Genomic DNA, 27,905 nt, shown 5'->3' with positions numbered 1-27,905 from the left:
CCAACAGAATGATTAACACTCCAGAGTATCTGCATTTATCTCAATGTGGTATCTCCAAATTATCAAAACAGTATCCAATTCACTTAAATTTTTAAAATATAAGCAACTTAACACTTTAAGGGGGACCTGAGTTATTATACTATGAAATAGTGTAACTCCATTTAGTTTGATAATCATTATTCTGACCTCTTTAATTTTCTGTAGTTCATTTTGTTCATGCCTTTCACTTTCCCTTTTAATCTATTATTTAGGGAAACTTAATCATTCCCTTTTAGCAGCATCATTTTGTAACTTCATTCTCTGGACCTCAGTTTCTATATCTGTAAAAGGAAGTGTTTGTAGTAGGTGATCTCTAAAATCTCATTCAGATTTGAATCCTGTAGTCCCATGTTTTAGAACAATAGAAACAGTGACCTGGAAGGGACCTCTGGAAGATATTTATTTCATCCTCTCTAACATTAACTGAAATCATCCAAGTAGAATGTGGAGACAACTAGCAGGTTGTACTGGTTTTACAAGGACAAGCTATACCTAGAACCATTAAGAGCTACTTTCTTTCTGTACAGTGTCTGTTAGTGAGTTGGCCACTACAGATCCACACAGAGCCCTTTGCACATCTCAGAACCAGGACTTTAATTCATATGCCAGATTCTGCGGCCATTACCAGGCAGAAACTGGTAGCCATAAGGTTTGAGCTTTTAACAGAAACCTATGCGCGCTGTTCTCAGGAGACAGGAGATGGAGTCTTGTGTCTACTTTGTCTGGAAAGATAGGTTGGAGCCAGATTGGGAATGCTTCCAGATGACCAGCAGGAGTTTGTATTTCATTCTGGAGACAGTAGGGGTGGATAATGATTGATGGTGGGGATGGGGAGAGGGGGTGGGCATAAAAATAAGATCTAAATTTTCCCCACACCTTCAGTATCTTCCTCTTTTTCAGATACCTTAATCCCTTAGCACCTGAAAATGGTTTTACCTCTGGCATGGGCTTCTTCATTGTGTTATTGAATCTAATCCAGCAGATTTTCCTCTCTGTTTTCTGCAGTACTATTTCTGCTTCCTCATCCAGCACACCAAAGGTGCTTCCGAATCCTTCCAGCCCCTTCCTTTACTTTTCAGATGAAAAAAACAGAGGCCCAGCCAGATTGAGTCCCACAAGAGAAATCATTAGAAGTAGGATTTGAACCCAAGTTCTGTGACGCCTTCAGAATCTGTGCTCATTCCAGCTTACCTCACTGCTTCCACGTGTAACACTATGATAAAGGCTCCACTTTCCTTATAATGGTGAAGAGAGTTTGATATAAAAGTCTTTATAGACCTTGCCCTTTTTCATCTATTAATTATCCTTCAGGTTTCGTTTTTAAATAGACTTCAAGATGATTTTGCTTAAATGGGACTCAACTAAGTTTTCTTTAAACTTGTTTTCCCTCCCCTGCTTTTCACTGAGCCTAAGAGGCAATACTACTTAGAATCTTTTATCATCCTTTTCCATAAGATTTCGTGGTCAATTTTATATTTTAAAGTGGTGCTGTTCATAACTACCATGTATGTCTACATAACATAGAGGTCAGGTGTTCCCTGGGTGAAACGACTTCTCTGTTTTTTGGTCTCCTTTTTATGGCAATTGGTTTGCATTAGTTAAGCTATTATAGGAAATTGTTGCAATGCATATAAATATCCATTTCACCTTTTTTCATTTTTCACCATCAATAGCTTATTTAAACTGGTCCTCAGAAAGCAAGTATAGTTTTTTTTTCTTTTTCTTTTATATTAATCTATTTTGATTTTATCAACAATCACTTCCATAAGCTTTTGAGTTTTAAATTTTTCTTCCTCTCCCTTTCCCCCTCCCTCTCCAAGACAGTGCGCAATCTGATATAGGATACACATATACAGTCTATTAAACATATTTCCACATTAGTGATGCTGTAAGGAAGAATTAGAACCAATAGGAGGAACCACAAGAAAGAGGTAACAAAAGAAAACAGAAGAAAAAAATAGCAAATAGTATGCTTTGATCTGCATTCAAACTCCATAGTTCTTTCTTTGGATGTGGATGGCATTTTCCATCATGAAACTTTTGGAGACGTCTTAGATCCTGGCATTGCTGAGAAGGGCTAATTTTATCAAAGTTAGTCATTGCACAACCTGGCTATTACTGTCTGTGTACAACATTCTCCTGGTTCTGCTCACTTCATTCAGCATTAGTCCATACAAGTCTTTCCAGGTTTTTCTGAAGTCTGCCTGCTCATCATTTCTTTTTTTTTTTTTTTTTTTTTTGCATTTTAGCATTTGCTGTATTTATTGAACAAATTTTTTTTTTTAAACATGTGTTTTTAAAACTTTGGGTTCCAAATTTTCTGCCTTCCTCCCTCCCCACCCACCTTCATTGAAAAGGCAAGCTATACATGTGCAGTTATGCAAAACACTTCCATAGTAGACATGCTGTGAAAAACTAACTCTATTTCCCTTAATCCTATCCCACCCGCCCCACATTTATTCTATTCTTGCTTTTGACCCTGTCCCTCCTCAGAAGTATTTGCTTCTGATTACCCCCTTTCCCAGTCTGCCCTCCTCTCTATCATCCCCCTACTCTCTTGTCCCCTTCCCCTCCTATTTTCCTGTAGAGTAAGATAGATTTCCATACTCCATTGTGTATGTTATTCCCTCCTTAAGTCAAATCCTATGAGAATAAGATTCACTCATTCCCTCTCACCTTCCCCATTTCAAACCCCTCCACTGTAAGAGCATTTTCTTTTCTGGTTTTTTTTGTGAGATAATTTATCCCATTCTACCTTTCCCTTTCTCCTTCTCCTAGTATAATCCTCTCTCACCCCTTAATTTTATTCTCCAGATATGACCCCTTCATCTTCAACTCACCCTGTGCCATCTATCTATCTATCTATCCATCCATCCATCCATCCGTCCATCTATCTATCTATATATATATATATATATATACATACATATAATTTTTTCCCTCCAACTACCCTAATACTGACAAAGGTCTCATGAGTTACAAATATCATCTTTCCATGCAGGAATGTAAACAGTTCAGCCTTAATAAGTCTTTTATGATTTCTCTTTCCTGTTTACCTCTTCATGTTCCATTGAGTGTTGCATTGGAAAGTCAAATTTTCTATTCAGCTCTGGTCTTTTCCTCAAGAATGCTTGAAAGTCCTCCATTTCACTGAATGACCATTTTTTCCCCTGAAGAATCATACTCAGTTTTGCTGGGTACGTGATTCTTGGTTGTAATCCTATCTCCTTTGCCCTCCGGAATATTATATTCCATGCCCTGCAGTCCCTTAATGAAGAAGCTGCTAAATCTTGTGTTATCCTGATTGTGTTTCCACAATACTTGAATTGTTTCATTTGGCTACAATATTCCTAGGAGTTTTCCTTTGGGGATCTCTTTCAGGAGATCGGTGGATTCTTTCAATTTCTATTTTGCCTTCTGGTTCTAAAATATCAGGGCAGTTTTCCTTGATCATTTCTTGAAAGATGATGTCTAGGCTCTTTTTTTTGATCGTGGCTTTCAGATAATCCAATAATTTTTAAATTCTCTCTCCTGGATCTATTTTCCAGGTCAGTTGTTTTTCCAATGAGATATTTCACATTGTTTTCTATTTTTCATTCTTTTAGATTTGTTTTACAGTGTCTTGATTTCTCATAAAGTCACTAGCTTCCAATTGCTCTATTCTAATTTTTAGGGAAGCATTTTCTTCAGTAATCTTTTGGACTTCCTTTTCCATTTGTCCAATTTTGCTCTTTAGGGCATTCTTCTCTTCATTGGCTTTTTGGACCTCTTTTGCCATTTTGGGTTAGACTATTTTTTAAGGCATTATTTTCTTCAGTATTTTTTTGGGTCTCCTTTAGCAAGCTGTTAACTTGCTTTTCATGATTTTCTTGCATCACTCTCATTTCTCTTCCCAGTTTTTCCTCTACTTATCTTACTTCCTTCTCAGAATCCCTTTTGAGCTCTTCCAAGGCCTGGGACTGATTCATATTTTTCTTGGAAGTTTTGGATGTAGGAGCTTTGGGTTCGTTCTCTTCTTCTGGTTGTATGTTTTGATCTTCTTTGTCACCAAAGTAAGATAATATAGTCTGACTCTTTTTTGTGCTGCTTGCTCATGATCCCAACCAATTACTTGAGTTTTAAACTCTTTGTTAAGGTAAGAGTCTGTTCCAATGTGGAGAATGTACTGTCCCAAGCTTCAGGGGTTTGTGCAACTGTTTTCAGAGATACTTCTAGGGACATGAAAAGTGTCAGTTCTTCCAAGGTGCTATGATAAGGGGCGAGGTGTTTCCTCCCCACCACCACAACAAGCTCCACCACCTCCTTACCCCAGGACCACCTCTCAGAACTGTGACTCAGATCCAAGCACTGGCAAAGCAAGAGATTTCTGCCTCAATCCTGGCAAAGAGATCCTTGCAATCCCCCTCTGATCAGCCACTCAGTTCCCCCTCAGTCTGTGGGCCGGAAGCTCAGGACGCAGCCGTTGCCCTAAGGGCACGCTCTGGACTTGCGGCTGAGACCTAGCTTCTTCTCTCACAACAGTCACAGACTTTTCCCACTAATCTTCTAAGTTGTCTTTGGCGTTCGTGGATTGAGAAGTCTGGAAACTGCCACAGCTGCCCGAGATTCAGCCCTCTGAGGCCTGCTCCAGGGTCGCTGCGGCCTGTGCACCCACGCCAAACTGCGCTCCTCTCCCAGCCTGGCGCAATATACCTTTCCGATCAGCCATCCAGGTTGTCTTGGGCTGGAAATTTGTTTTACTCTGGTTTTTTTTGTGGGTTCTGCTGCTTTAGAGTTTGTTTAGAGCCATTTTTTTTATAGGTATTTGGAGGGGTTTGGGGGAGAGCTCTAGCAAGTCACTGCTTTCCTTCCGCCATCTTGGTTCCGGCCCCCCCCCCCCCAGTATAGTTTTTGCCAAGATTGTATCCAAAGCCTTTACAGAATGGTAGATTAGGTCCAAGCTTTGTGTTCTGCTTTCTACCCTTCAGGGCCCAGAGGTTACCTCCGTACAATGAGGAGGCATCAGAGAGTAGTCTTTGTAGCGATAACTGTAACAAGATAAACTCATTTTTTCAACTGCTTGTCTTATTTGTTGCTATTTTTTATAACTCTATTTTTGGATTCAACAGGACTTGTTTTCTTCTGCTCTGAATGTGAATAAGGCAAAAGCTGTAGCTCCTCATTCCAGCAAACTCACCGCAAAGAAACCACTTTCTCTTTTTGATGATGATGATGAAGAGGTAAAATATTGATATCTTTACACTAAATAATAGGGAATATGGAATCTCATGAGGTGGGTGGAGCAGTACAAGCCTGATAGCTATTTTTAGGGAAATAGGAGTATTGATGTTTGAGGATGACGTAGCATGGACATTTCTGTGTCTATTTTAAGGAATCCTTGCTTCACTTTCCCTCGCTTCAAAAGAGGAAGTACTGCAAAATTCTTGGTCCAGTATGAGAATTAGACTACTTGATTGGATCTGTTAATGAATAGCCTCATCAACAGATGTTCTTATACAAGTGTGTGGATTGCTTGTTTTTGTTTTTGAGATTTTACACTAAAAATTCACATGTTGGAAAATGTACCTTTCTTCAAAGAATGTCTTTTTATTTATACTGGATGATTTATAGGATGTTTCAACAAAGTATTTCTTAAATTTATTAAATCTTTTTGACAGAGAAATTTAAAGGTCATTTTTTCCTTATCTTGGCCTCTGTCCATCTAAAGGATGAGCATTTTCCATACAGAGAAAGGGGGAAAACCTTTACTTTGGCCCTGTCCTACTTTTTCTCTTACTTAGATTTAAACCTGAGAGAATGGGAAAGGAGCTAGCTGTCCCTGAAAGCCACATTCTCAGCTCTGTAGTACCTGCTGGAGAGCCTTTATAGTTTTGAGCTATATGCAGTAAGAACTCCAAAGAAACACCAAAGTCATATTCTCTCTGCTGCTCCATTAATTGAGGGGACCATCTTTCTTCCCCATTGCCCATCCTGTGTTAGCTGTCCTTGCTTTGGTGGTAAAATTGAGCTCAGAGTATACTGTGGCAGAAATATGAGGGAGCAGCATTGTTGTAGTATGTAGTGATTTTTGAAAGGTGTCTGTTGTTCCCGATTATCACTAGGTTGACTTACATCTAACTCATTTCCTGACATTTTAGCAGAACATTGTCTTGATTTCTAACTCTTTGTGGTTTGGTTTTACTCAGCACTTTGGGGAATTTTTTTGTTTGTTTGTTTGTTTTAGGAAAATCTTTTTGGAGAAACACCTGCTAAGAAACAATTTTCTTCATCATCTTTGCCTAAGCAAACTCAAGAAAAGCCAATATCTTCTGAGCCGCACAAAAAAACACCCACCTTACTATTCAGCAGTGATGAGGAGGTACAGTTGCCACCATCTCAAATGAATGAAACACTTAAAAGCTTACTACATTCAAAGGGCTATGCTAAGTCCTGGGCATACAAATAGAGAAGTAAGACGCTTCCCTTTCTCACGGAGCTCACATTCTAATCAGAGAGACAACATAACTCTTCTTAAAGAAAGAAGTTAGTTTGACAAAATCAATATCAGATTGTCACAGTGCCCTAAGTATTTTTTCCCCAGTTCAGATGCATATGTTTCAGTTCTTAGTGCTGCTGGAGTTTGGCAAGTGAGAATGTCCAAAACTCTTGAGAACCGCGTGATATATGCAAAATGCATTATTTGAAGATTTTAAGGTTCTCTTACCCCAATACTTCCAAAGCTAATAAACATGTATCAAGTAGAATAACAGCATGATTTATATACTATATGTTTGACCTTCGTTTTGATCTCACTGAATAATTAGCTTCTAAGCATTATTCAGTAAGAACTTTTCCTTTGACCCAGATGTGGCAGCAGAAAATGCAAGTTTGTCAGTCTTATTATTCAGGACACTCAGAATTGTTTTCTTTGTGCATTGAGGCAATCTAGCAAAAACTGGCTATGAGTATAGGTAAACTTCCATTTCAGTCTCCTAACTTTGCAGAAAAATACATGTTATAGTAACTCAGGTATCCTGGATACTATTTTCCATAAAGTAAGCATTTTCTTCTCTCTACCTGTGTTATAAGAATGAATTCAACATAAGCATACGCACGAACACACAGATGTAGACAGATAAATGTCAAAGCAAATATTACAATAGAAAGTTGTTATACACATCCTAGGTATACTAGCATTATTTCTAGAAGCCACTTAGATTTAAAGGGTTCAACATAATTGCCTTTCTCTCCTCTTTATTTGACTGAACCTATCTCTGCATCCATTTTCATTGGATTTCTTCAACAACCTTAATGCTGTCTTCTTTCTGAGCCTCTGTACCAGAAGTCTTCAAGAGAAGCACCATTCTCCCAAACAGCCTTGCAACCTTGGTGTAATGCGGAATAACACCAGATTACTTCCGTGACTTAAGAGACATGAAGGAAAAAGACTTTAGTGAAGGTGCAACTAATAACTAGTTTTATTTTGCTTCCTATATACCTTCACTTGAATTGCCTTTGACAGGGAGAAGTGGACAAAAGTTTCTTTCTGAAGTTCCTTTGATTGACAAAATACTGTTTTAATTTCTTTTTTAGGACCAGTGGAGCATGGGTGATTCACAGACCAGTAAGGTGCCTGACAACAATATAAAGGAACTTAAGAAGCCTGGCCCAATGCAGGATCACGTGGAGAAAGATGTGAAAAAGATAAGTCTGTTTGAGGAAGATGATGAAGAGGATTTATTTGCTATTGCTAAAGACAGGTAATGGCATTGCTGCAGCAAAACAACTGTATAGAGAATAGCACAGACATTGACTGTGGATAGTAATGAACTTCAGGGATCAAGTTAAGAGCATCTCTCTCAGTAATATGAAGGCCGCTGAGGTTTTTTATTTTTTGTATCCAAAGAAGCAATACTTCTTCTGCTATCACCACCACCACCCCAAACTAGTTCACATTGTTATGGGTGAGCATCACAGTTACAGGGAAAACACATTGTTTGTAGATATGCAAAGTCAAGTCGGCAAGAATTTATTAAGCACCTACTGTATGCTTGACACTGTACTAACTGGAAGGTTTTCCCAGTTCATTGTCTTCAGAATCCAAATAGACTTTTTACAATAAAACAATAATCATATTAAGAACAATGAATTGACCAGAATTCATATTTTTCACTACATGAATATTAATTGTTAGTACTCCAAATATGAAGCCTTTGTTCATTGACCAAGGAGTTGTGAAGAGCTTTAAATGCCAAATGGAGCATTTTAATTTTGACCCTGATAAGGAGCCACTGGCGCTCACCAAGGGGGTGGCATGGTCAGATTTACACTTTAGAGAAATCACTTTGGCCGCTGATGCATCAGCTTCCTATTTTTTGTAGCAGGTGTTTCCCTTTAACAGGGTGAACTAGTTGGGGGCAGGGGGCCAGAGATGATAGCGAAAGTGGTGTATTCATGTCACCTTTGTCAGAGATGTGGCAATTGCAGTGTGTAAGTGAGACATTATGAGGACTTTAATTGGCGTGGTAGCCATGTGAACAAAAAGAAGGGGTCAGATGCAAGAGATGACGTGGACATAGAAAGGCAAGATTTGGCAGCCAGTAGGGGGTGTAGGGTGAGAGTGAGGAGTCATGGATGGCACTAAGGTTGGGATCCTAGCTGAGTATGTAGAAGATGCTAGATATCTATGACCAAAATAGGATGGCTTAGAAGAGGGGTTGGTTTGAGGAGGAAAGACTAGTAAGTGCTTTGTTTTTGTTTTTGTTTTTTTGTTTTTTTTTTTTTGTTTTTTTTTTGTTACATGTTGAGGTCGACATGCCTAAAGGACGTCCAGATCTAAATGTCCAATAAACTGTTAGTAACATGGTCTGGGAGCTCAGGAGAAACTAAAGTTGCATCAAAATGATAAGTGGATCCCAAGGAAGCTGAGGAGATGACCAAGAGGTGAAGTCCTGTGATGAGGGAGGGGCTAGCAATGTCAGATGCTAGAGAGAGGGAGAAGAAGAGGAGCATTGAGGATAAGTCCATTGCATCTGGCAGTGGGGGCAGTGGTAGAGACTTCAGGAGTACGTATCAGTTGAAAGAGTGGTGAAGTTGGTAGCCAGAGGGAGTGGGAGATAACCTTGGGAATTCGCCTGTATAAAGAAGGCGAGATAGAAGACAAGAATTTGAGGGAATGGTGGGGTCAAGTGGAGGACTAATTATAGATTGGGGCAAAGGGAAGGAAGGAGCCAGTAGATGGGCAGAGTCTAAAGATTAGAGAGGGAGACGAAGGAAATAGGAGGAAGGATGGTCTTGATAAGAAGCGTCACCTCTTCTTAGAGACCAGAACAAAAGGGGAGAGAGCAGGAAATGATGTAGAGGTTACACAGCATGAGGGAAAGGAGGGGGCTTAACCCACAGTTATCCTTGTCTGCCTAAGCCAAGCTACTCCTTCAATGTATTTTTAAATATTTTTCTTTTTTATTATGAACCTAATAAATATAAACAAACATACCTTTCAATATGCAAATAACAAAAAATGATATTGTATATGAAACTGCAAACTCTTGTTCTGTTTTGTCTTTTCTACTCTGTACTGCTTGATTTGTCTTTGATAATACAGATTTAACATGGAAATATCTGTCCTGCCCTTCTGTGTCCATCCCCTTCACTGGTTCTTAATAACTTTGACACCTTTCTGACTTGTATTTGCTCTATCTTACTTTCCTGAAACACTCTTTTTTTTTATTGTTTTCCCTTTCTTCTTTCATTTAACTTCTGATTGCTTTGTATTTCTTATTAAGGTTTTGTTGCCAATATTTTAATTTTTATGAATTTGATCTCAGGAAGGTACCAAGTGCAGTTGTTCTTTATCTTCCCAAAAATTTCTGCCTATTTTTTCTGGTTTATTATGATTAGACTTTAATACTCAAGGGATTTTGTTGTTGTTTATTTTGTAGCCAGAAAAAGGCTCCTCCTAAAGCTTCCCTCCTTTTCGAAGAAGATGCTGATAGTGGTGGGTCTCTATTTGGCTCTCCTCCTCCATCTGTTCTTCCTGCAAAAATGGTAACTTTAATCAGCTAAGAGATGACTTTGTTTCCATACTATGCTAATTAAAATTCTGCATTATGATTAGCACTCAAAATCAGACTTTGTGGACAGAACCTCAAACTGGCATTTGTCATGCCCATTTGGAGCTAATACATTTCCAAGCCCATAATGTTACCTTACAATTAGTGAAACAGGCTTATAGACTGATTAAAATGACTCACTTATACATAGTCCATGGGGTAGCAGATTTGAATAGTAGAGCCCAAATCTCTAGACTTGTACGCAGTGGTTCTTTTCCTTGGGCTCCACTGCCACCCTTCTAATTTAAGCAGTTTGGGATGTTACCATTGTCACCTGCTTATATTCATTAGGCATTCTCATTTGCATAGTATTATGATAACAGAAAATAGAGATATAGGTACAGTTTGTACCATTTTTAGGACCTTATCCCAAAGGATAAAATTCAGATCTGGAATATTGTTATTAAATAGATTATGATATACAGAAGATAAAAGATCAGATTCATCTTTGCGGAAGTAACTATAATCTTAGGGACAGTAATTCCCTTTCTGAATATGTTTTTTTCCAAGGACGCCATGCCCCAGTATTGTAGTCGCCATGTTTTTACAAGTGTTACAAAGTTTTTACAAACTTTCTTCTTTGGTGCAGGGCTATTACACTGAGAAAGTTGAAAAAAGTTATTTTAGTTCACAAAAATGACAGAGTTTGCAATAAAACTGTAAAGATTCATAGTTTTATGAATGATTTATGAATGTTTTATGGTGAGTGTCTTAACATTTTCACTGATGCCTGTGGACTTCAATTTCTCCCATTTGTAAATGACAAATAAAAAATATCAAGCTATGTTGATAAGGTTTAATTTAATATACTTTTGAAATTTTTAAGATCAAAGAAATTGTGAGAGATAACTGAACAGTTGCATGTCATTCTGCAAGCATCCATGATTTTTTTTGGAAGCTTGTAGGCTCTAAATATTAAATAAGAGATAAAATTAACTAAATAGCCTGTATATATTTAACTTTCCCCACATGGAAAATGTAGGCACTTCTGGACACCAAAAGATCCTTTACTGTTTCAGACTGTGAAGAGTTCAAAGTTTTTTTCACACGTAAACTTTTCAGAAAAGAAGCATCGTGAAAAGTGTTCTCCTTATATTTGAGACTTTCATAATTAGATTCATATTTTACAATATTTAAATCACTGTAATTATGAGTAGAATAAACAAGTTGCCTGAAAACACAAATCTTTTGCCTAAGTTCACAACTGGGTTATATATAAAGCTAATCACTTTAGCATTTACACATCCCTCTTTAGAGTCTTTCATGACCTCATTTCCCTCTATCTCAAGTTCAAATTATATTGAGTTTCAGTGTCCTCCTAATCATAATTTCCTGTATCACTCATTTCTTTTCCTTATCCCTTTGTCCTTACTCCTTTTGCTTCAGTGAAGTGAAACTGTGTTTTTACTTCTTTTATTTGACCATCATGTTTGAAAGAACATTCCCAGGTTAGCTAACCAGGTCTCATTCCAGAATACTTTCCAAAGTCTATGTCCTTCATAGATTCCAGTCCATTTACAACATCAAGGCTACTTGCCTACCTAGTCTGTTCATTGATAAGGCCAGCAACTCCTTCCAGCTGTCCTGGCCCCGTGGGACTTATCTCCACCCACTTATCTCATTTCCAACAAAACTGAAGTCAAATCCATAAAAAATACAATACTGAAGGAAATGTTCTCCAATGTCCTATTAGAATGTACATCCTAAAGAACTGGATGATTTGTATTTCTATTTGTGATTTATGTATGCTCTCCCCCTTCCAAAAAAGGATTTGAGGTGCTGTCTGCACACTCAGGAGATTGTTTGCATAAACGGATTGAATGTGCCTGTCACTTAGACACCATTCATACTTTTTGTGGGAATTTCATGGGTTTTTCTCCTTTTTTGGTAGGGAAAAGAGAAAATCCCTCCAGCGATGCCCTCGTTATTTAGTGATGAGGAAGAAGAAGCAGCAGCTCCATTTGGAACTGCGAAACCAGTAGACAAGCAGGCTGAGTCGGCCTCTTCTGGGAGTACTCTTGTGGTCAAGCAGGAAGAAAAGGTGAGATGTTACTTTCTTAAGTGTAAAATGATAATGTTTCCTATGTTTAATCTTAGTCTTGTCTTTTATTTGTGTGTGTGTGTGTGTGTGTGTGTGTGTAATGCTAAGATTAATTTCCAGTATTTATTTGAACAATGTGAGTCACATACCTGTTATTCCTTATCAAACAAGTTTTCGTACATCTAGAGTAGTTTTAATTACATTCATAGTTTTGGAATGTTGGGGCTTGTGCGATTGAGATTTTTTTTAGTCTTGTCTTTTTAATCTGAAGTCTGGGAACCTGCGTTTTAATCTTTTGATAACTTCATTTCAATGTAGTTAGTTTCTTTTGCAATCCTTAGTACTTTCTCTTAGGCATTTATAAACATTATTCTGGTAAGCAGGGGTCTATGGGCTTCAACAGACTGTCAGAGAGGTCCATATCACAGAAATGTTAAGAACTCCCACCTCACAGGCTCTTTATTTTTCCTTGTTTTCTGCTAGTCCCATACTGTACCTCATTTGAAATATCAGTTAGAAGGGGATTGAATTTTCCATTGTAATACAGTTTTGTTCATGTTGAATGTGTCTCCAGAGCATAATAGAATTAGTGGGTTGTTGAGTTTGTTTGTTTTTTTTTTAATTTAGCTTTCTTCTTGTGAAACACCTGTGAACCAGTATCTATGGCCTAAACACTATTGTCGTCTAGCAAAGAGAAGTAAATGATTTCCTCTTAGCATCTATGGGCTGTCCTGTTTTGGTCCCTGCAACTCGAAACTATTCCTGCCATCCCTTCATTACTAAAGAATACATAAAGTTGTCATGGCTTGTAAAATACCTCCAGGTTCTGATGCCTTAACCTTGTATTTGTGCTCAAATGAGGGACTGGCTCACTCTTCACTGGGATTGGCACCATTTCAAATCCATATGTTCCAAGATCTTAATAGGGAATCTTGTAACTCCAGTGAATGATATACTGCGGTGTCACATACAGGCACTCATTCAACACTTAGAATACCTATGATATCCTAGCAAAGTTTTAGAATATATAACTTTATAAATTAGACTGCTTCTTTGGATGTTTAGTACTTATAAGCTTTAGGATACCGAAAACAGTTCAGCAGACTGTGGCAAAAGTATTAGAATAAAAGCAAATAGACTGGGACTAGTTCCCAGCTGTGCCACTAATTTTCTGTATCACTTTGGGAAAGTAAGTTAACATCCTTAAACTTTAGTTTTTTCATCTGTGGAAAAAAAAAAGACAGCCCTTGCCCTCAAAAAGCTTACATTCTAAGGGGGGAAGACAGTATCCAAAGAGGAACTGGGAAGCAAGGGGCCTCGGGGTTCAAGATAATCTCTCTTGTCCCTTCTAGCCATGTTAACTGTCTAAATAATCAATTCCCAGTTAACCACATTTGTATTATATGTATGTATTAGAAACTGTTTCCACCTATCTGTTATTCCTTCTGAGTAGGAGAACTCATTGAATGGGGGCCATAGTCCCAGTGTGGTTTTAGATTTTATATTTCAGTGATCCCTTTCTTTAGTTCAGATAACCAAAAGCTCACTGTGGTACTGTGTAGAGATTTGATTATAATAATACCTACAGATTCAGTTGACAGCACAACGATAGACACTGTGTTTGATTTCTAGTTGCCACGTCTGCAGCTTCAAATTGAGCGCTGTCTCTTATTCTTTCCTCAATTTAAAGGAATTCACCAAAGAGTAAGCCTACACAAGCTGGTATTGAGGAGAACGCATTCGGTATTCATACCTGAGGTTCTGCCTTTCTCAACTTTACTTTTTACTTTTCTGCCCTGATTTTTTTGGAGGTCTTGATCTCTGATGTACCCTTAGCCCAGAATAGCCAGGTCTGAGTATTCATTCAGATGAATACCTATCATAGAAGCTTCTAAAATTTTTGAGGGGATTACATCTTTTCCAGGATGGAGGCAAAGAGTCTGTGGTTCAGCATTCCCAGACCCTTTCTTTGCCACCTTAGACCTGTGGTCATGCTCCACATTGGGGGCATGACACACTAACTGTAGTCCAAATAATGTGGGATTCCTTGTCTTAGTAGTCTGAACTGATGCCCAAAAAAATGGACCAGAACTAGGCCATTCTCTGGAGATGTCCCTTCTCTATACCTGCTATGGGATGATCACAATACTTGAATTGTTTCTTTCTGGCTGCTTGCCGTATTTTCTCCTTGACCTGAGAACTCTGGAAATTGGCTCCAGTATTTCTGAGAGTTTTCCTCTGGGGATCTCTTTCAGGAGGTGATCGTTGGATTCTTTCCATTTCTATTTTGCCCTCTGGTTCTAAAACACTAGGGCAGTTTTCCTTGATAATTTCTTGAAAGATGATGTCTAGGTTCTTTTTTTAATCATGGCTTTCCAATAGTCCAATAATTTTTAAATTCTCTCTCCTAGATCTATTTTCCAGGTCAGTTGTTTTTCCAGTGAGATATTTCACATTGTTTTCTATTTTTTCATTCTTTTGAATTTGTTTTACAGAGTCTTAATTTCTCATAAAGTCACTAGCTTCCAGTTGTTCCATTTTAATTTTTAAGAAAGTATTTTCTTCAGTAAGCTTTTGGACTTCCTTTTCCATTTGCCAATTTTGCTTTTTAAGGCATCCTTCTCCTCATTGGCTTTTTGGACCTCTTTTGCCATTTGGGTTAGGCTATTTTTTAAGGTGTTATTTTCTTCAGTATTTTTGGGGGTCTCCTTCAGCAATCTGTTGACTTACTTTTCGTGATTTTCTTGCATCACTCTCAGTTTTTCCTCTACTTCTCTTACTTGCTTCTCCAGATCCTTTTTGAGCTTTTCCATGGCCTGGAACTGATTCATATTTTTCTTGGAGGCTTTGGATATAGGAGCTTTGGGTTCGTTCTCTTCTTCTGGTTGTATGTTTTGATCTTCTTTGTCACCAAAGTAAGATTCTAGGGTCTGACTCTTTTTGCGCTGCTTGCTCATGATCCCAGCCAATTACTTGAGTTATAAACTCTTTGTTAAGGTAGGAGTCTGCTTCCAGTGTGGAGAATGTACTGTCCCAAGCTTCGGGGGTTTTGTGCAGCTGTTTTCAGAGATACTTACAGGGACTTGTAAATTTTCAGTTCTTCCAAGGTGCTGTGATCAAGGGCAAGGTGTTTGCTCCTTTCCTGGCCTGTGCTGTGGTCTATGAGTGACCACAAGCACTGTTTTCTGTCTTGGAACTATAAGGAGGATTTCCTCTCCACCGCTACTACAGACTCCACCACATCAGCACTCCTCCTCACCCCAGGAGCACCACCCAGAACTGTGACCTATATCCAAACACAGGCAAAGCAGTAGAACCCTGCAGCAGCAAAGAGATCCCTGCAATCCCTCTCTGATCAGCCACTCGATTCCCCCTCAGTCTGTGGGCCAGAAGCTCCGGAGGCAGCCTCCACCCTGGGGCCGCACTCAGGGACTGGGGCTAGGACCGCACTTCTCTCACTGCAGACACAGACTTTTCCTACTGACATTCTAAGTTGTCTTTGGTGTTCATGGGTTGAGAAGTCTGGAAACCTCCACGGCTGCCCATGATTCAGTCCTCTGGGGCCTGCTTCAGGTTTGCTGAGACCTGCACACTCATGCTGAACTGCGTTCCTCTCCCAGCCCAGCGCGATATACCTTTCTGATCAACCATTCAGGTTGTCTTGGACTGGAAATTTGTTTCACTCTGTCTTTTTGTGGGTTCTGCTGCTTTCAAATTTGTTTAGAGCCATTTTTTACAGGTATTTGGAAGGGTTTGGGAGAGAGCACAAGCAAGTCACTGCTTTTACTCTGCCATCTTGGCTCCACCTTCCTTTTTCTTAGGGATGATCAAGAATTCAATTTATTTTCCCCATTGTCTCCACTGGAGAGAGAGAGAGAGAGAGGCAAAGGGCAAAATCAAATATATGAAGTTTTATATATTATATATTATTTATATAATATGAAGTTTTATATATTATATACCTTGGGCCGCATCACTGATTTCACTGATGCAGGTACAGCTCCTTCTAACCATTCAGTTACCCTCAGCCCCTACCCCATATGCCTTCCCATACTGCACAACTCTTGTCTGTATGTTCTAGTGGGCCCTCTACATCAGGCCCCTCAACATGCAAGGGGCTTTTCTCTGGTGTTTTAGTATTATGTGGCTGCCAGTTGAATACTTCTTTTCTCCATCACTTATCCTTGGTTCCTGCTTGATGGACATCTCATCTTTTTTTCTAGTGATACATCTTCTTGGTGACCTCTATTATACCATTTCTCATTTTTAGCTCTTAGATTGCTAATGGGTTGTGGCCTTTTGCAGTGGTTAGCACTATCCCCAGCACAAAGTAGACTGCTTAATAAATGTTTATTGACCGACTGACTATTCATGTCCACCACCTGACTCTCCATGTGGATAATGTTCAACTTTAATTCTTCAGATGCTGTGGTCTTTGGTGACTCACAGCCATACAGCATCACTTTCCCAGAACACTATTCTAATGCCCCATTCATCATGGTGTAGAGGTTACATAGAATTCATGGAGCTTTTGCCAGAAGAACATATGGTGGGATAGATTCTACTGTACAGGAAAGGCTTGGAGAATGGTCCTGGCACCAAACTGTGGTGCTTTCCAAGAACCAGCCTACCTAAGTCCAATGGGATTCATCTCCAGTAGGAAGCCTACTTGGTGATTAACTCTTTGGTTATGGCAACCCATGAAACAGAACATAAATAAACCAATAATTAACCTACCTATTTGGCCCATACCTGAAATTGGATTTCTTTTAACAGAAGAAAATGTTTTTCATATGGTAATTAGAAATAAAAGACCTAAAATGCAAATGCAGTCTTTATGGTAACACTAACCGAAATTCATTCATACTTAAACGTATTCATGTCAGCCATCAGTTATAATTGATGTCAGATCCTTCCCTTTATTGATAGAAGAGAGTTGGAGAAAAGGAAATAGCAGATATTGAAGGTAGAAGAGGACAGCTAGGTATCAGTGTCACTGAACACGATTTCACGAAGAGCTGGCCTTTCTTTCAGCTTCATGTCACATTAACAGAGGAAGCTGTGCAGGGATTTTTGCTGGGAAGCCACATGGCACTAGACTTTACACGGATGTTGATTTGAGCTGGAGCATCTACTGTAGTGATTTATAAAGATGAATGGTCTTTTTAATGAGGCAGTTTAATTCTCAGGAAGCATATTAATTGAGATAGCATGATATTTAATTTTATGTCCAAACCTGCTCTTCTCCTTAAAATGTCTGGCTTCCTCATTCCTGGGCTGCTTGAAGCAAACAGCTCTTAAGGTGCTCAGCTGACCTCCCTTCTCCTTCTCTATTCCTAGCCTTCCAGTCCTGGTACCCATTTCAAGACTACTCCTGGTGTCTTTCAGGATGAAGAGCTCCTTTTCAGCCGTAAGCTCCAGCAGGACAACGATGCTGACGTCGACCTCTTTGCCAAGGTCAGAGGAGATCTTAGACTTAGCAGCACAGGCTCTTCTCCCCTTTGCTTTCTCACATGGGGAATTTGTCCTTTTCTTTTAGTCATCAGAACAGCGGGCTGGTCCCCCACCCAAAGAGGCTCTTTTTGGGGATGAAGAAGATGATGATGATGATTTCTTCACTTCTGTTCAACCACAGCCGCCGGTACCAGCATTTTTTTTATTATGAAGACTAAGGAGTAGAGAAAAACTTCTTGGGAAGGAAATGGTTGCTTAAAGTCTTCAACTTTCAGTGTGTTTAGGGAAAAGATCCCAGAAGATATGAGTAATGCTTGCCTACTAGTAAATGAATACTAAGATCCCTTATTTTTCCCAAACCAAATAGTTTTTATTTTTTTGAATGCTCAAATATCTCAAGTTAATCGAATTTTTAGTATATTATTGCTTGGCTGTTTCAATGGTTTATTGAAGGATGAATTCACTATAGTAACAAAAATAGACGTGTATAAGAAGGTTTCAACTCTTGAATGTAGGCCTGGATGTTTAGTACCATTTTCTTCCTGTCACAGCAGAATGCTAAACTAGTGTGTTCTTAAATCTTACATATCAGAAAGGCGCAAATACAACTTTAGATTTGGAATAATTTGAGAATGTTTATCTTTTAATTCGCCAACCCACTGAAGTCAGGATATTATTTCACTTAAGAGGAAAAAAACCTTAGATCCCTTTGTTACATTGTGATTCCTTAGGATGGTTGATTTCTATATCTAATTGTGAATTTTGGCCCTATTTTTCTCTTAGAAGGTAGCCCAAAAGAAAACAGTAGTGAAAAAAGATAATTTTGGTCCTCCTCTTGAAAGCCATAAATTTCCCGAATCATCTCCAAGTATCAAACACGAAACAGACATGTGGAAATCGGAAACAGCCCAGGTTAGTACAAATAGACTTTTCAGGTTCACTATTGGCATAGCTAAAAAGTTATATATGCAGATGCACAAGTTGATGAAGAATGTACCCTTCTAGAATGTTTCTTTGTTGAAAATTCCCATATTTAAATTAGGGAAGGAAGAAATGGAATGATGTTAAGCCACAATAATTGTTTTTCCTTTTCACATTTTGTTGCTGAAACTATAGTCAGTTTAGAGGAGAAAACGCTGGTTTTATCTGTTTGGAATTTAACACTCCACTATGGCATGCTGAGTGGCTTCATACACTTTGTAGATTTCTTGGGTGTTTTCACAAATATTGATGGCTGCCTTTATTTTTTTTTTCTTTTTTGAGGCAGTTGGGGTTAAGTGATTTGCCCAGGGTCACACAGTTAGTGTCTGAGGCCAGTTTTGAGCTCGGGTCCTCCTGACTCCAGGGCTGATGCTCTATCCACTGTGCCACCTAGCTGACCTGATGGTTGCTTTTAGATAGAAGACTCTTGGGGGTAATTTTAAAAACATGGAGTTCCCCAAAGAGTACTTCTGAGTAAGGTGATACTGAAGAATACATTGAGTATTCTTAACTTCACTTTTTACATTTCCTCCCTGGCTTTTTGGAGGCCTTGATCTCTGATGTACCTTTAGACCTAAACAGCTATTCCTGGATAGCCGTTCAAATGAATACCTATTATAGAAACTTCTAAAATTTTCTTTGGGATTACATCTTTTCCAGGATGGAGGCAAAGTCTGGTTCAGTATTTCCAGACCCTTTCTGTTCCACCTCGGACCTGTGGTCATGCTCCATGGTGGGGGCATGACATACTAACTATAGTCCAAATAATATGGAATTCCTTGTGTTAGTAGTCTGAACTCATGCCCAGAAAAGTGAACCAGAGTTGGGCCATTCTCTGGAGATGTCCCTGGCTTTCCCTCTGTGCCTAGACATGTGCCTAGGAGACCAAAAAGATGTTTGTTCAGTTCGGCCCTGCTTGACTTTTCATGGCCTGATGACACTGTTAGTTCATTGGCCACTTCATTTGGGAGGTGCACGAGGGTGCGTTCCCCCAGCTAGGAGGGGATGATAAAGCCCCTGGAGAAAGTCTCTGACACCCCTAACATATCCTCAAAAGCAGTTCTCATTTTAGGAATTTTAGGAAAAGGAAAAAGGAATGATGTGTGTCACACATGAATGTTTGATTAGTGTTGCAGTTTGGGGACCTTTCCCATCCCTTTTATCCCTGCTGGTTTTTAATACAGTGTCATTTCACACAGGACTCTGCAGGCCTCCCTCCACATAAAACCAAAGAGCCTTCCTCTCGGATCGGGAAACTACAAGTAATTCTTGCCACACTTTGGGAGCCTTCACTGCCAACTGTGGGGCCTCCTTAATCTTTGAATATCTTGTCTCTTCTTCAGCTCTTCCCCTGGCATTTCCCCCCATTGTTGCTTCCCACATGATGCTAGGCCTGTCTCACCTTTCCTCTTTTTCCTGTGGCAATGATTGTGGGCACGGCTGCATATCCTCTGTCTGAATCTGGCGGCTCTGTGGAACCTTCCGTTGCATCTATTTTTCCTTGCCCTTCTAGCGCCCTGCCCTCGTTAAGTGTTTTCAGTCACTTGTCATCTCGCCTGGAGTGATCTGGATACAGTTAAGCAACAGCAAATTTCATTTTCATTCCCCAGGCAGACTTGGCTATTAATCCAGCTACCTTGCTGCCCGGGACAGCTCCCAAAATCTCCGGGATGAAGACTGCTGCGCCAGGGTTTGCCTTTACGGCATCTGAGCCCGATGGAGTCAGGGGTGTGGAGACGGCCTCTGCTGGTGAGACAGGTGTGAGCTTTGAGGACCCAGCCCGAGCAGATACCTTACGTAGTGTAAACAAGGTGATGAATTGCTTTATTCTCTTTTGAAGTATTTCTGATACCTCTCTAGGGCATCGAAGATGCTTCTCAGCCACATTCAGCTATCCAGGGGATCATCAGACTTGCCTTACAAACACATTATCTGTCCTTCCTTGTCTGCCCATTCCTCCAGCCCTGCCCCTTCCAGGCACAGCCCACCTGCCCTGTAGTGAGCAATCAGAAACACAGGATCCATTCTCTTCATTTACTACTCCAGAGAACCATAAAGGTGTAGACCCACAAGGGGTCTCAGAGGTAGCCATCCAGTCTAGCAGTTCAGAACATGCATGAAGACAAAAACCTATAATGACTTCAGGAACACTTTTAAATGCACTTTATCAATCACATCATGAAGTGTGTGAGACATTTTTCAGTCTACAGAAATTGTTACCTGTTTAGTGAGTCATTTAACTAGGTCTCTTGTAGTCAGTCACCTTGCATTGCTCCTAGGGTCTGGAGCCTTTGGGCTGGGAAGCCTTGATTTCATTCAGTCCTCTTACTGCCCACTTACCAGAAGAACCCAAAGGAGGACCCAGGTCTCTTGGTGCCCTTTCCCACTGCCCCACACCACTTACTTTCTTTGGGCAGACACCCAGCAGCACCTTGCCCTTTGGGTGAAATAGATAAACTATGAGTTTTTAGTAAGAAAATGAATTCTGTACCCTCTACCTTCTCTACCTCCAAGTTTAATTCATTTTAAGCAGCACCTTTTTCTATTTTGGAAAATATATGATAATGGCTCCTTTTTAATCTAAACTGATACTAATAATTCTGGTTTCTTAGCTATTAACATTTTTAATGTATATATCTTTACATAAAAGTAATTGAGAATTTTATTCTTAAAAAAAAGAATTTGATTCTTATATAATTTGGCTAATATTACCAACATGGTATACAGAACACATAGTTATTATCACCCTCAGTTTTGCAGAGTTATCAGATCAAGGCATTTTTGTGTAATTGAAGTCAAAGGGACACCTTTTATATAGTGTTGTGTTTCAATTGTAGTGGGCGGTCAGAATTTTAAGAGATTAGAACATAAAAGAGAAAAAGACAAGATTTAGACTTATTTAATGTGAGAAGACTAGGAGTCTTTTTCCTTGGCCATATTTAATAGGAGAAGCATCAATTGACCTTCAAGATAATACTGCCTTTGTTGTTCAGTCTGCTTTTTTTTCCAGTCATGTCTGATATTTTATGACCTCTTTGGGGGTTTTCTTGGCAAGGGTACTGGAGTGATTTGCCATTTCCTTCTCTAGCTCATTTTACAGATGAGAAAACTGAGGCAAACAGGGTGAAGTGACTTGTTCCAGGATCACCCAGCTAGTAAGTGTCTGAGGCCAGATTTGAACTCAGGAAGATGAGTCTTCCTGACTTCCAGGCCTGGAGCTCTATCCACTGTGCCACCTAGTTGTCATTAATACTGTCTTACTTGGAGATAAGAGAGAGCTTACTGATTCTTTGATTTGCCTCAAATATTTGTATAGAGTAGAAGTTCTTAACCTGCAATGCATGGACTTAATTTTCTAATTTATCAACTGTATTTCAATGTAATTGACTTTCTTTGTGATTCCCTATGTATTTAATTTTATATATTTAAAAATACTCTTCTGTGAAGAGCTCTGTAGATTTCCACAGACCACCAAAGGAGGTCCATGACACCAAAAAAAGGTTAAGCCCCTTGATATAAAGTAACCTGGTCTGCTTGGACCAAATTTCAGGTTGTGGTCTGAGAACATTCCTTTGTCACTGCAGAACCGAATCAAAATGAAAGGCAAAAGAAGGCCTCAAACCAGAGCTGCCCGGAGGCTGGCTGCCCAGGAATCCAGCGAGGCTGAGGATATAAATGATGCTGAAGGACCTCAGTTGGGCAGAGAGCATGTTATCTCCCCACCTGTCAAACAGCAACATACCAGAGAAGCAGACAAGAACAAGAGCTTTGAAAAGACTGTTGCAGCTCCTTCTCCCTTTTTGGAAGATGCCCTAGTCCCCGGAGGGGAGAGAAGTCCTTCGACTAAATCTGCGGACCTGACTGCTGAGGATAGCCTTTTTGATTCTGGTGACATCTTTGCAAAGGTTTCTGGATCAAAGACGATGGCAAAGAGAGCAAAGGACAAGGAGAAGGCCTCAGAGGACCTGACCAGCCAGCCCCCAGGCAAAGAAGAAAAGCAGTCTTTGCTTCCAGTGCTGGACGAGCCAGAGATTGAGGAGGATCTCTTTCAATCTGTGAAGCAGAAACCATCCAAGAAAAAAAGTACTCTTCCTCTTCTAAAGGAAGAAGATGATCTCTTCACAAACCAGAAAGCCAAGAAAAAGACATCAGAACCTCTCTGGCAGCAAGATGTTGTCTCAAAAAAACAAGACATTTTTGAGGTAATTAGATAGTCTTTAAGTTGGTGCATTGTTCTTTAAGAGTTTGGATGGAGAAATAACCCATTGATTCATTTGGGTCTTACTCATTTCTGATGGGTAGCTGACGTCTGCCTGCATAAATTAGGTTATTGATTGGCCCATGAAATTTACTCAGAAAAACCAGAGGCAATTCCTGTTCTTTAAGAGTTGCATCAACCTTGGTTTGGTCACAAAAAATGGAAAAGATCTTGGTTTTTAGATTATTCTTAAAATAATATTATGGCTAGCTCCCTGGAATGCTTTCACATTATGTGCAGAGTTGACCTCACTGCTAAGATTTTCATCCGTGAATTCTAGAGAAGCTTAAATTTCCCAAAGCATATCCAGTTTATATGGAAAAACTCAATTTTCTACTTTAACAAAATGAAGACCCTCCTAGTTAGGTAAACATTTTTTAACCTTCTACTATATACAAATCACTGCACTAGGGGCAGGGGAGATTTAAAATTTATAGAAGGCAGAGTACATGTTATAATTCTCCCAGTGGAATTTCAGATTTTGAAGGCAAAGATTGTGTCATTGTTCCTGTAGGATGAAAGTATTGGTAGAAAGATATATGCTCACAAACCAAATTATTAAAAGCGTATGATAAGCAAAGTGTTCTGTGCCATCTGAAGAGTAGAGATGTCATTACCAACTAGGAGACGAAGTCAGTACTTCACATGAAGAAAGTGATACTTGAATTGAGATTTAAAGGATAAGGACCTGAATGTCCAGTAGGCAGCTGAGATTCACTGTAGCCAAACTGAACTCCATATCCCCTCCTCAGTCTGCTCTTCCATAGGACATCTTTGGAGGGCATGCCATCCTCTCACTGTCCCCTGTTTATAACCCCGTAGTAATCCTAGACTATTTCTGTTCCCTTACCTCCCATACCTAATCATTTGTGATATCCTGCCAGTTTTATTTCCATGACACTTTTTACTTCTTTCCCCTTCCTTCTACCTTCATTTAAAGGTCCTTAAAATGTTTCCTGTAGACTATTATAATAGCCTCTTAATTGAGTTCCATGCCCTTCCCCTTTTCTCACCAATCTACCCAACTGCCAAAGTAATTTTCCTAAAATGCTAACCTCTGACGATTTCATTCCCCTGCTTAAAAATGTTCTTCGGCTCCCTGTTTTCTGCCCTCTATAAAATACAGATGCCTTAACCTGGCATTTAAGACCCTTCATAATGGAGTTGTATCTCCATCCTGTTTCCTAGTTATTCTCCTCTCCATTCCTGCCCAGCTGGGCTACCAGCTCCTCTCTAAACCTGGAGAAACTGAAACTGAAAGGTCTTGACTTGCCCAGGGTCACATGTTAGTGGCTGAAGATTTGAACTCGGGATTTCCTGACTCTAAGTCTGTTGCTCTTTGTACTGTGTCCCATAGCCCACCAAGGGCCATTGGTCACAATGAAAATGAAGAATAAATTTAATGTGCGTGAGAAAATTAGATGTTTAGAAACAAGCAGTTTGGAAGATTAGAATTTTAGAAACATGGTTTTGTGAGCTGGTGAGGTCTTAAGGAATGAACTTGTCCCTCTGTCTCTAACACAGATATTAGAATCTCCCAGGGGGAGGCAGGGAAGGTAAGGAGAAAAAACAAACCAAGTTCTAAAGTTGTAGTATACAATATTTCTAGGTGCTGTAGGAGTTCAGAAATTAAATAATAATATATTCATGACAAGTCTAAATATCAATCAATTTGAGCAGCTATACAGTCTAAGTATTTGTTATGTTTACTTAAAAGGAGAAAAACATCTTAATTTAAAATTGTCTTTTTCTTTCTTTTGTGGTGGGATACAAGGATGACATATTTGCTACAGAAGCAATTAAACCAGCACAGAAAACAAAAGAAAAGGAAAAAGCCTTGGAATCCAACCTTTTTGATGATAACATTGACATCTTTGCTGACCTAACTGTAAAACCCAAAGAGAAGAAGTCAAAAAAGAAGGTGGAGCCAAAGTCCATATTTGATGATGAGATGGGTGAGTGTGGTTTTCTGTAGCTGAACAAATTCCATTACACGTGACACGTGGAGAATTTTTGCCATCCACTCAATTCTGCTGTCCCTCTTTTTGGCTGAAATGTTTGTGTATGAGGAGTGCATTTGTCTCTGGGCGTTTTGTAATTACACTACGACTTCTGCTTTTATAACATTCCATTCAGAAGTCTGAAAATCCAAGGCTAGTGAAAGAACTAGCCTGAAAAGGAGAAGACTAAGTAAGAGCATGCATGATCGTGGTCAGATCAGTGACGAGATTTTTGTAAAATAACAAGTATTTGGTGCCACAGGAGGCAGGAGGAGAGAACCAATCCAGAGAAGGTACCAGGAGAAAGATATCCATGAAGTCTAAGAGACATGGCAGACTTCTGGCCAGCAAGAAAGGAGCCAAATCTGCTTCCCACATTTGCTTCTTAACAATAAGAGACGTTTTGGCTGCTGAGTGTTAAGCTAGACTTCCAGCAATTGTTGTGTTTCTCATATAACCAAAACTGAGGTCCAGAGTGGAAGGTCACATAGCTAGGTAGGCCTAGAACCAGTGCTAGAAGCTGGGTGTCAAGACTCTTAGCTTGGGACTCTTTCCCCTGTTTCATATGGTTTTCAGGAATTTGGCCCTGGGGAGGGCGGTTGGTTTCTGTGTGGGATAAGTTTTACTTAACGTCTCTTCCTTTTCTTTTATTCAAGATGATATTTTCTCATCTAGCGGCAGCCTAACCAAGATGCCCAAGCCAAAAAGCCAGTCCACTCAGTCAGCACCTGAAACACAATTGGAAACCAAGGTGTCCAGTACGTTTGATGATCCTCTGAATGCTTTGGGAGGCCAGTAGAGGACACATACATGCATAAGACCGGGGCAGAAGTGGGGGTTTCATCGTTGTTGAATCTCTTATTGGTTTATTATCATACCCTTATATTCTAACAACTGTAGCAAGAGAAGCAGATCCTGGAAAAGGCTCTTTTCTTGTTCAATGTAAACAGTATTATTTTTTGCACTGATTTTAATCATGCTTAATTAATATTAAAGGAAGAAACAGATGTTCTAAAATACTTTTGGTTATGTGCAGTTCAACTTTAATTATACTGTGCAATACATGCAATCATGTACTCTATTATGTAGAACATTGTTTCTTTTATTGAACAGAGGTGAAAATTGCTGGTAGAGTTAAAATGGTGAAATATAAATTGTTAAAAACTTTTTGCGTGATTATTATGTCTATTTAAGTTATCGCAGTCAGAATTTATCAGGAGCTACTCTGAGAAATACAGCCTGAAAAGTAGGAGATTTTGCATTATTGCCTCCCACCATCATGTTCATTGTTATAAGGGGTCACTGAGTTTAAAGGAAAGTCCTTTTTTTTGAATCTGCTTTGGTGCAGGCCAGCATTAGAACTGTTCCTTTGACTGCCACCCTGTTCCTGTGTTCAGGGCCTGCTGGGTATTAACCAGACATCCCATGTGAAGCACTGGCTGCATCAGGTTCAATGAGGCTGCATCAAGGTACTCGAAAAGCAGAGCAATTTGATGAAGGCCAAGAACGTTCTCCATAAATCCAGACTATTGACCAGTTAATTTGTAGTACTATAGCACAGAGAATTAATGCACTATTGGTCTCGGTATTAACAATTTATAATGGTATTTTACAGTTAAGTGCTTTTAAATAACACTCGAGGCAATGAGGTCTTACATGGATGGAGTGCTGGACTTGGAGGAAGCCCTGAGCTGAAATCCAGCCTGACACAGTCTTGGTTGGGTAGCCCTCGCCAAGGCACTCCCCTTCTCTCAGCCTCAGTTTCTTCTTCTAATAAGTAAAACGGGAGGTAATAATAGAACCTACCGTCTAGGATTATGTGAGGAACCTCAAAGTGCTCTCTAAACGTAGCTAATTTTCACTCCTGATCAAAAACAGCACAAACCAACCAGGGTTCTGAATGGTGAAGCAAACGCTTGGTCTCAGGCACGCCATTATGCATGGCTCTGAGTTTTCTTTTCTTTAACGCATATACCAATAGAAAAGCTCCCTGGTGGCCCCTTCTCTCTCCAGGATCATCTAATAGAGACACTGAATACATAACCTGTTCCTGTTAACTGCTGCTACTTCGCCAAATTTGATCTTCAGTTGGCAGTTTCCTAGTAACACTGAAATGCTAACATAACTTCAGGTCTTCCACAGCAGAAGCATAGGCTGCCAGCCACATGTGGCCCACAATACTCCTAAGGGAGGCCCAAACCAGATTAAAATGTAACTGGGAAATATTTAACAAAATAAAAATATGATAAAACATAGATAATATGAGATTTTAAAACTAAGTCAGTGTGCAGGCTGCAAGGATGCTGTCATATGGATTTTCCCCCAAACCCCTGTTTTCATTTGAGTTTGATACCACTTTTCTAAAGAAATGAAATTTCTGGCTACTTTTTCTCTCTTCAGGACTAATGTTCTTCAATTTCACCTTTTTGTTATTGTTCAGTCATGTCTGACTCTTCATGACCCCATTTGGTGCTTTCTTTGCAAAGATACTAAAGTGGTTTGCCATTTCCTTCTCCAGCTTATTTTACAGATGAGGAAACTGAGGCAAGCATGGTGAAGTGACTTGCCCACAGTCACACAGGTAGGAAGTGTCTGAGGCCAAATTTGAACTCAGAAAGATGAGTCTCCCTGACTTCAGGCCTGGAGCTCTATCCACTGCACCACCTAGCTGCACACCTTATTTGTTCATTGTGTTACTGTTCTTTCCCTTCAAGACTATAAAGGCTTTCCTAGTAGCAAGCTTCCCCATTTTGTTTTGAGGAAAGGGGCCAGTTTCTGGCATAAAGTGGAAATCCTTTCTAGTGCACCTATGACAAATGCTTAGTCATCCTCAGCTTGAACAATTCCCTTTGCCACTAGATCACAACTTGGAAAACACCTATATCATTATTGGATAATTACCGTTAGAACCTTCTTTATGCTGATCTAAAATCTGATTACCTGTAACTTTGACCTGTTAGTCCTGGTTGTGCCCTCAGGAGCAAAGCAGAGCAAGTCTGCACACCAGACCTTGAGTTATTTGCAGTCTATGTCATGTTTCT

At 39.6% G+C, this 27,905-nt stretch overlaps 1 protein-coding gene across 3 annotated transcripts in view; it reads left to right on the top strand.

The window, feature by feature from the left end:
• The window catches only part of LOC114031266 (WASH complex subunit 2-like), a 55,863-nt gene extending 29,980 nt beyond the window's left edge, over positions 1-25,883 (top strand). The window contains exons 17-29 of one of the 3 annotated variants that reach the window (XM_027846304.1): positions 5,148-5,258; positions 6,263-6,397; positions 7,612-7,778; positions 9,960-10,065; positions 12,022-12,171; positions 17,560-17,628; positions 17,711-17,812; positions 18,409-18,537; positions 19,806-19,868; positions 20,217-20,417; positions 22,191-22,808; positions 24,639-24,819; positions 25,521-25,883. In XM_027846304.1, coding sequence (XP_027702105.1) covers positions 5,148-5,258; positions 6,263-6,397; positions 7,612-7,778; positions 9,960-10,065; positions 12,022-12,171; positions 17,560-17,628; positions 17,711-17,812; positions 18,409-18,537; positions 19,806-19,868; positions 20,217-20,417; positions 22,191-22,808; positions 24,639-24,819; positions 25,521-25,663 — 2,175 coding nt within the window. In that variant the 3' untranslated portion in view covers positions 25,664-25,883. Of the gene's footprint in view, positions 1-5,147; positions 5,259-6,262; positions 6,398-7,611; positions 7,779-9,959; positions 10,066-12,021; positions 12,172-17,511; positions 17,629-17,710; positions 17,813-18,408; positions 18,538-19,805; positions 19,869-20,216; positions 20,418-22,190; positions 22,809-24,638; positions 24,820-25,520 lie in introns of all 3 variants that reach the window. The other 2 variants (XM_027846303.1, XM_027846302.1) reach the window with 2 other exon arrangements.
• Positions 25,884-27,905: the final 2,022 nt, after the last annotated feature.

The sequence above is a fragment of the Vombatus ursinus genome, unplaced genomic scaffold, assembly GCF_900497805.2.
Source record: "Vombatus ursinus unplaced genomic scaffold, bare-nosed wombat genome assembly UNPS02015129.1, whole genome shotgun sequence".
NCBI classification, from domain to species: domain Eukaryota; kingdom Metazoa; phylum Chordata; class Mammalia; order Diprotodontia; family Vombatidae; genus Vombatus; species Vombatus ursinus.
The sequence above is the reverse complement of the archived record's forward strand: the minus strand, read 5'-3'. Positions and strand labels throughout refer to the sequence as shown.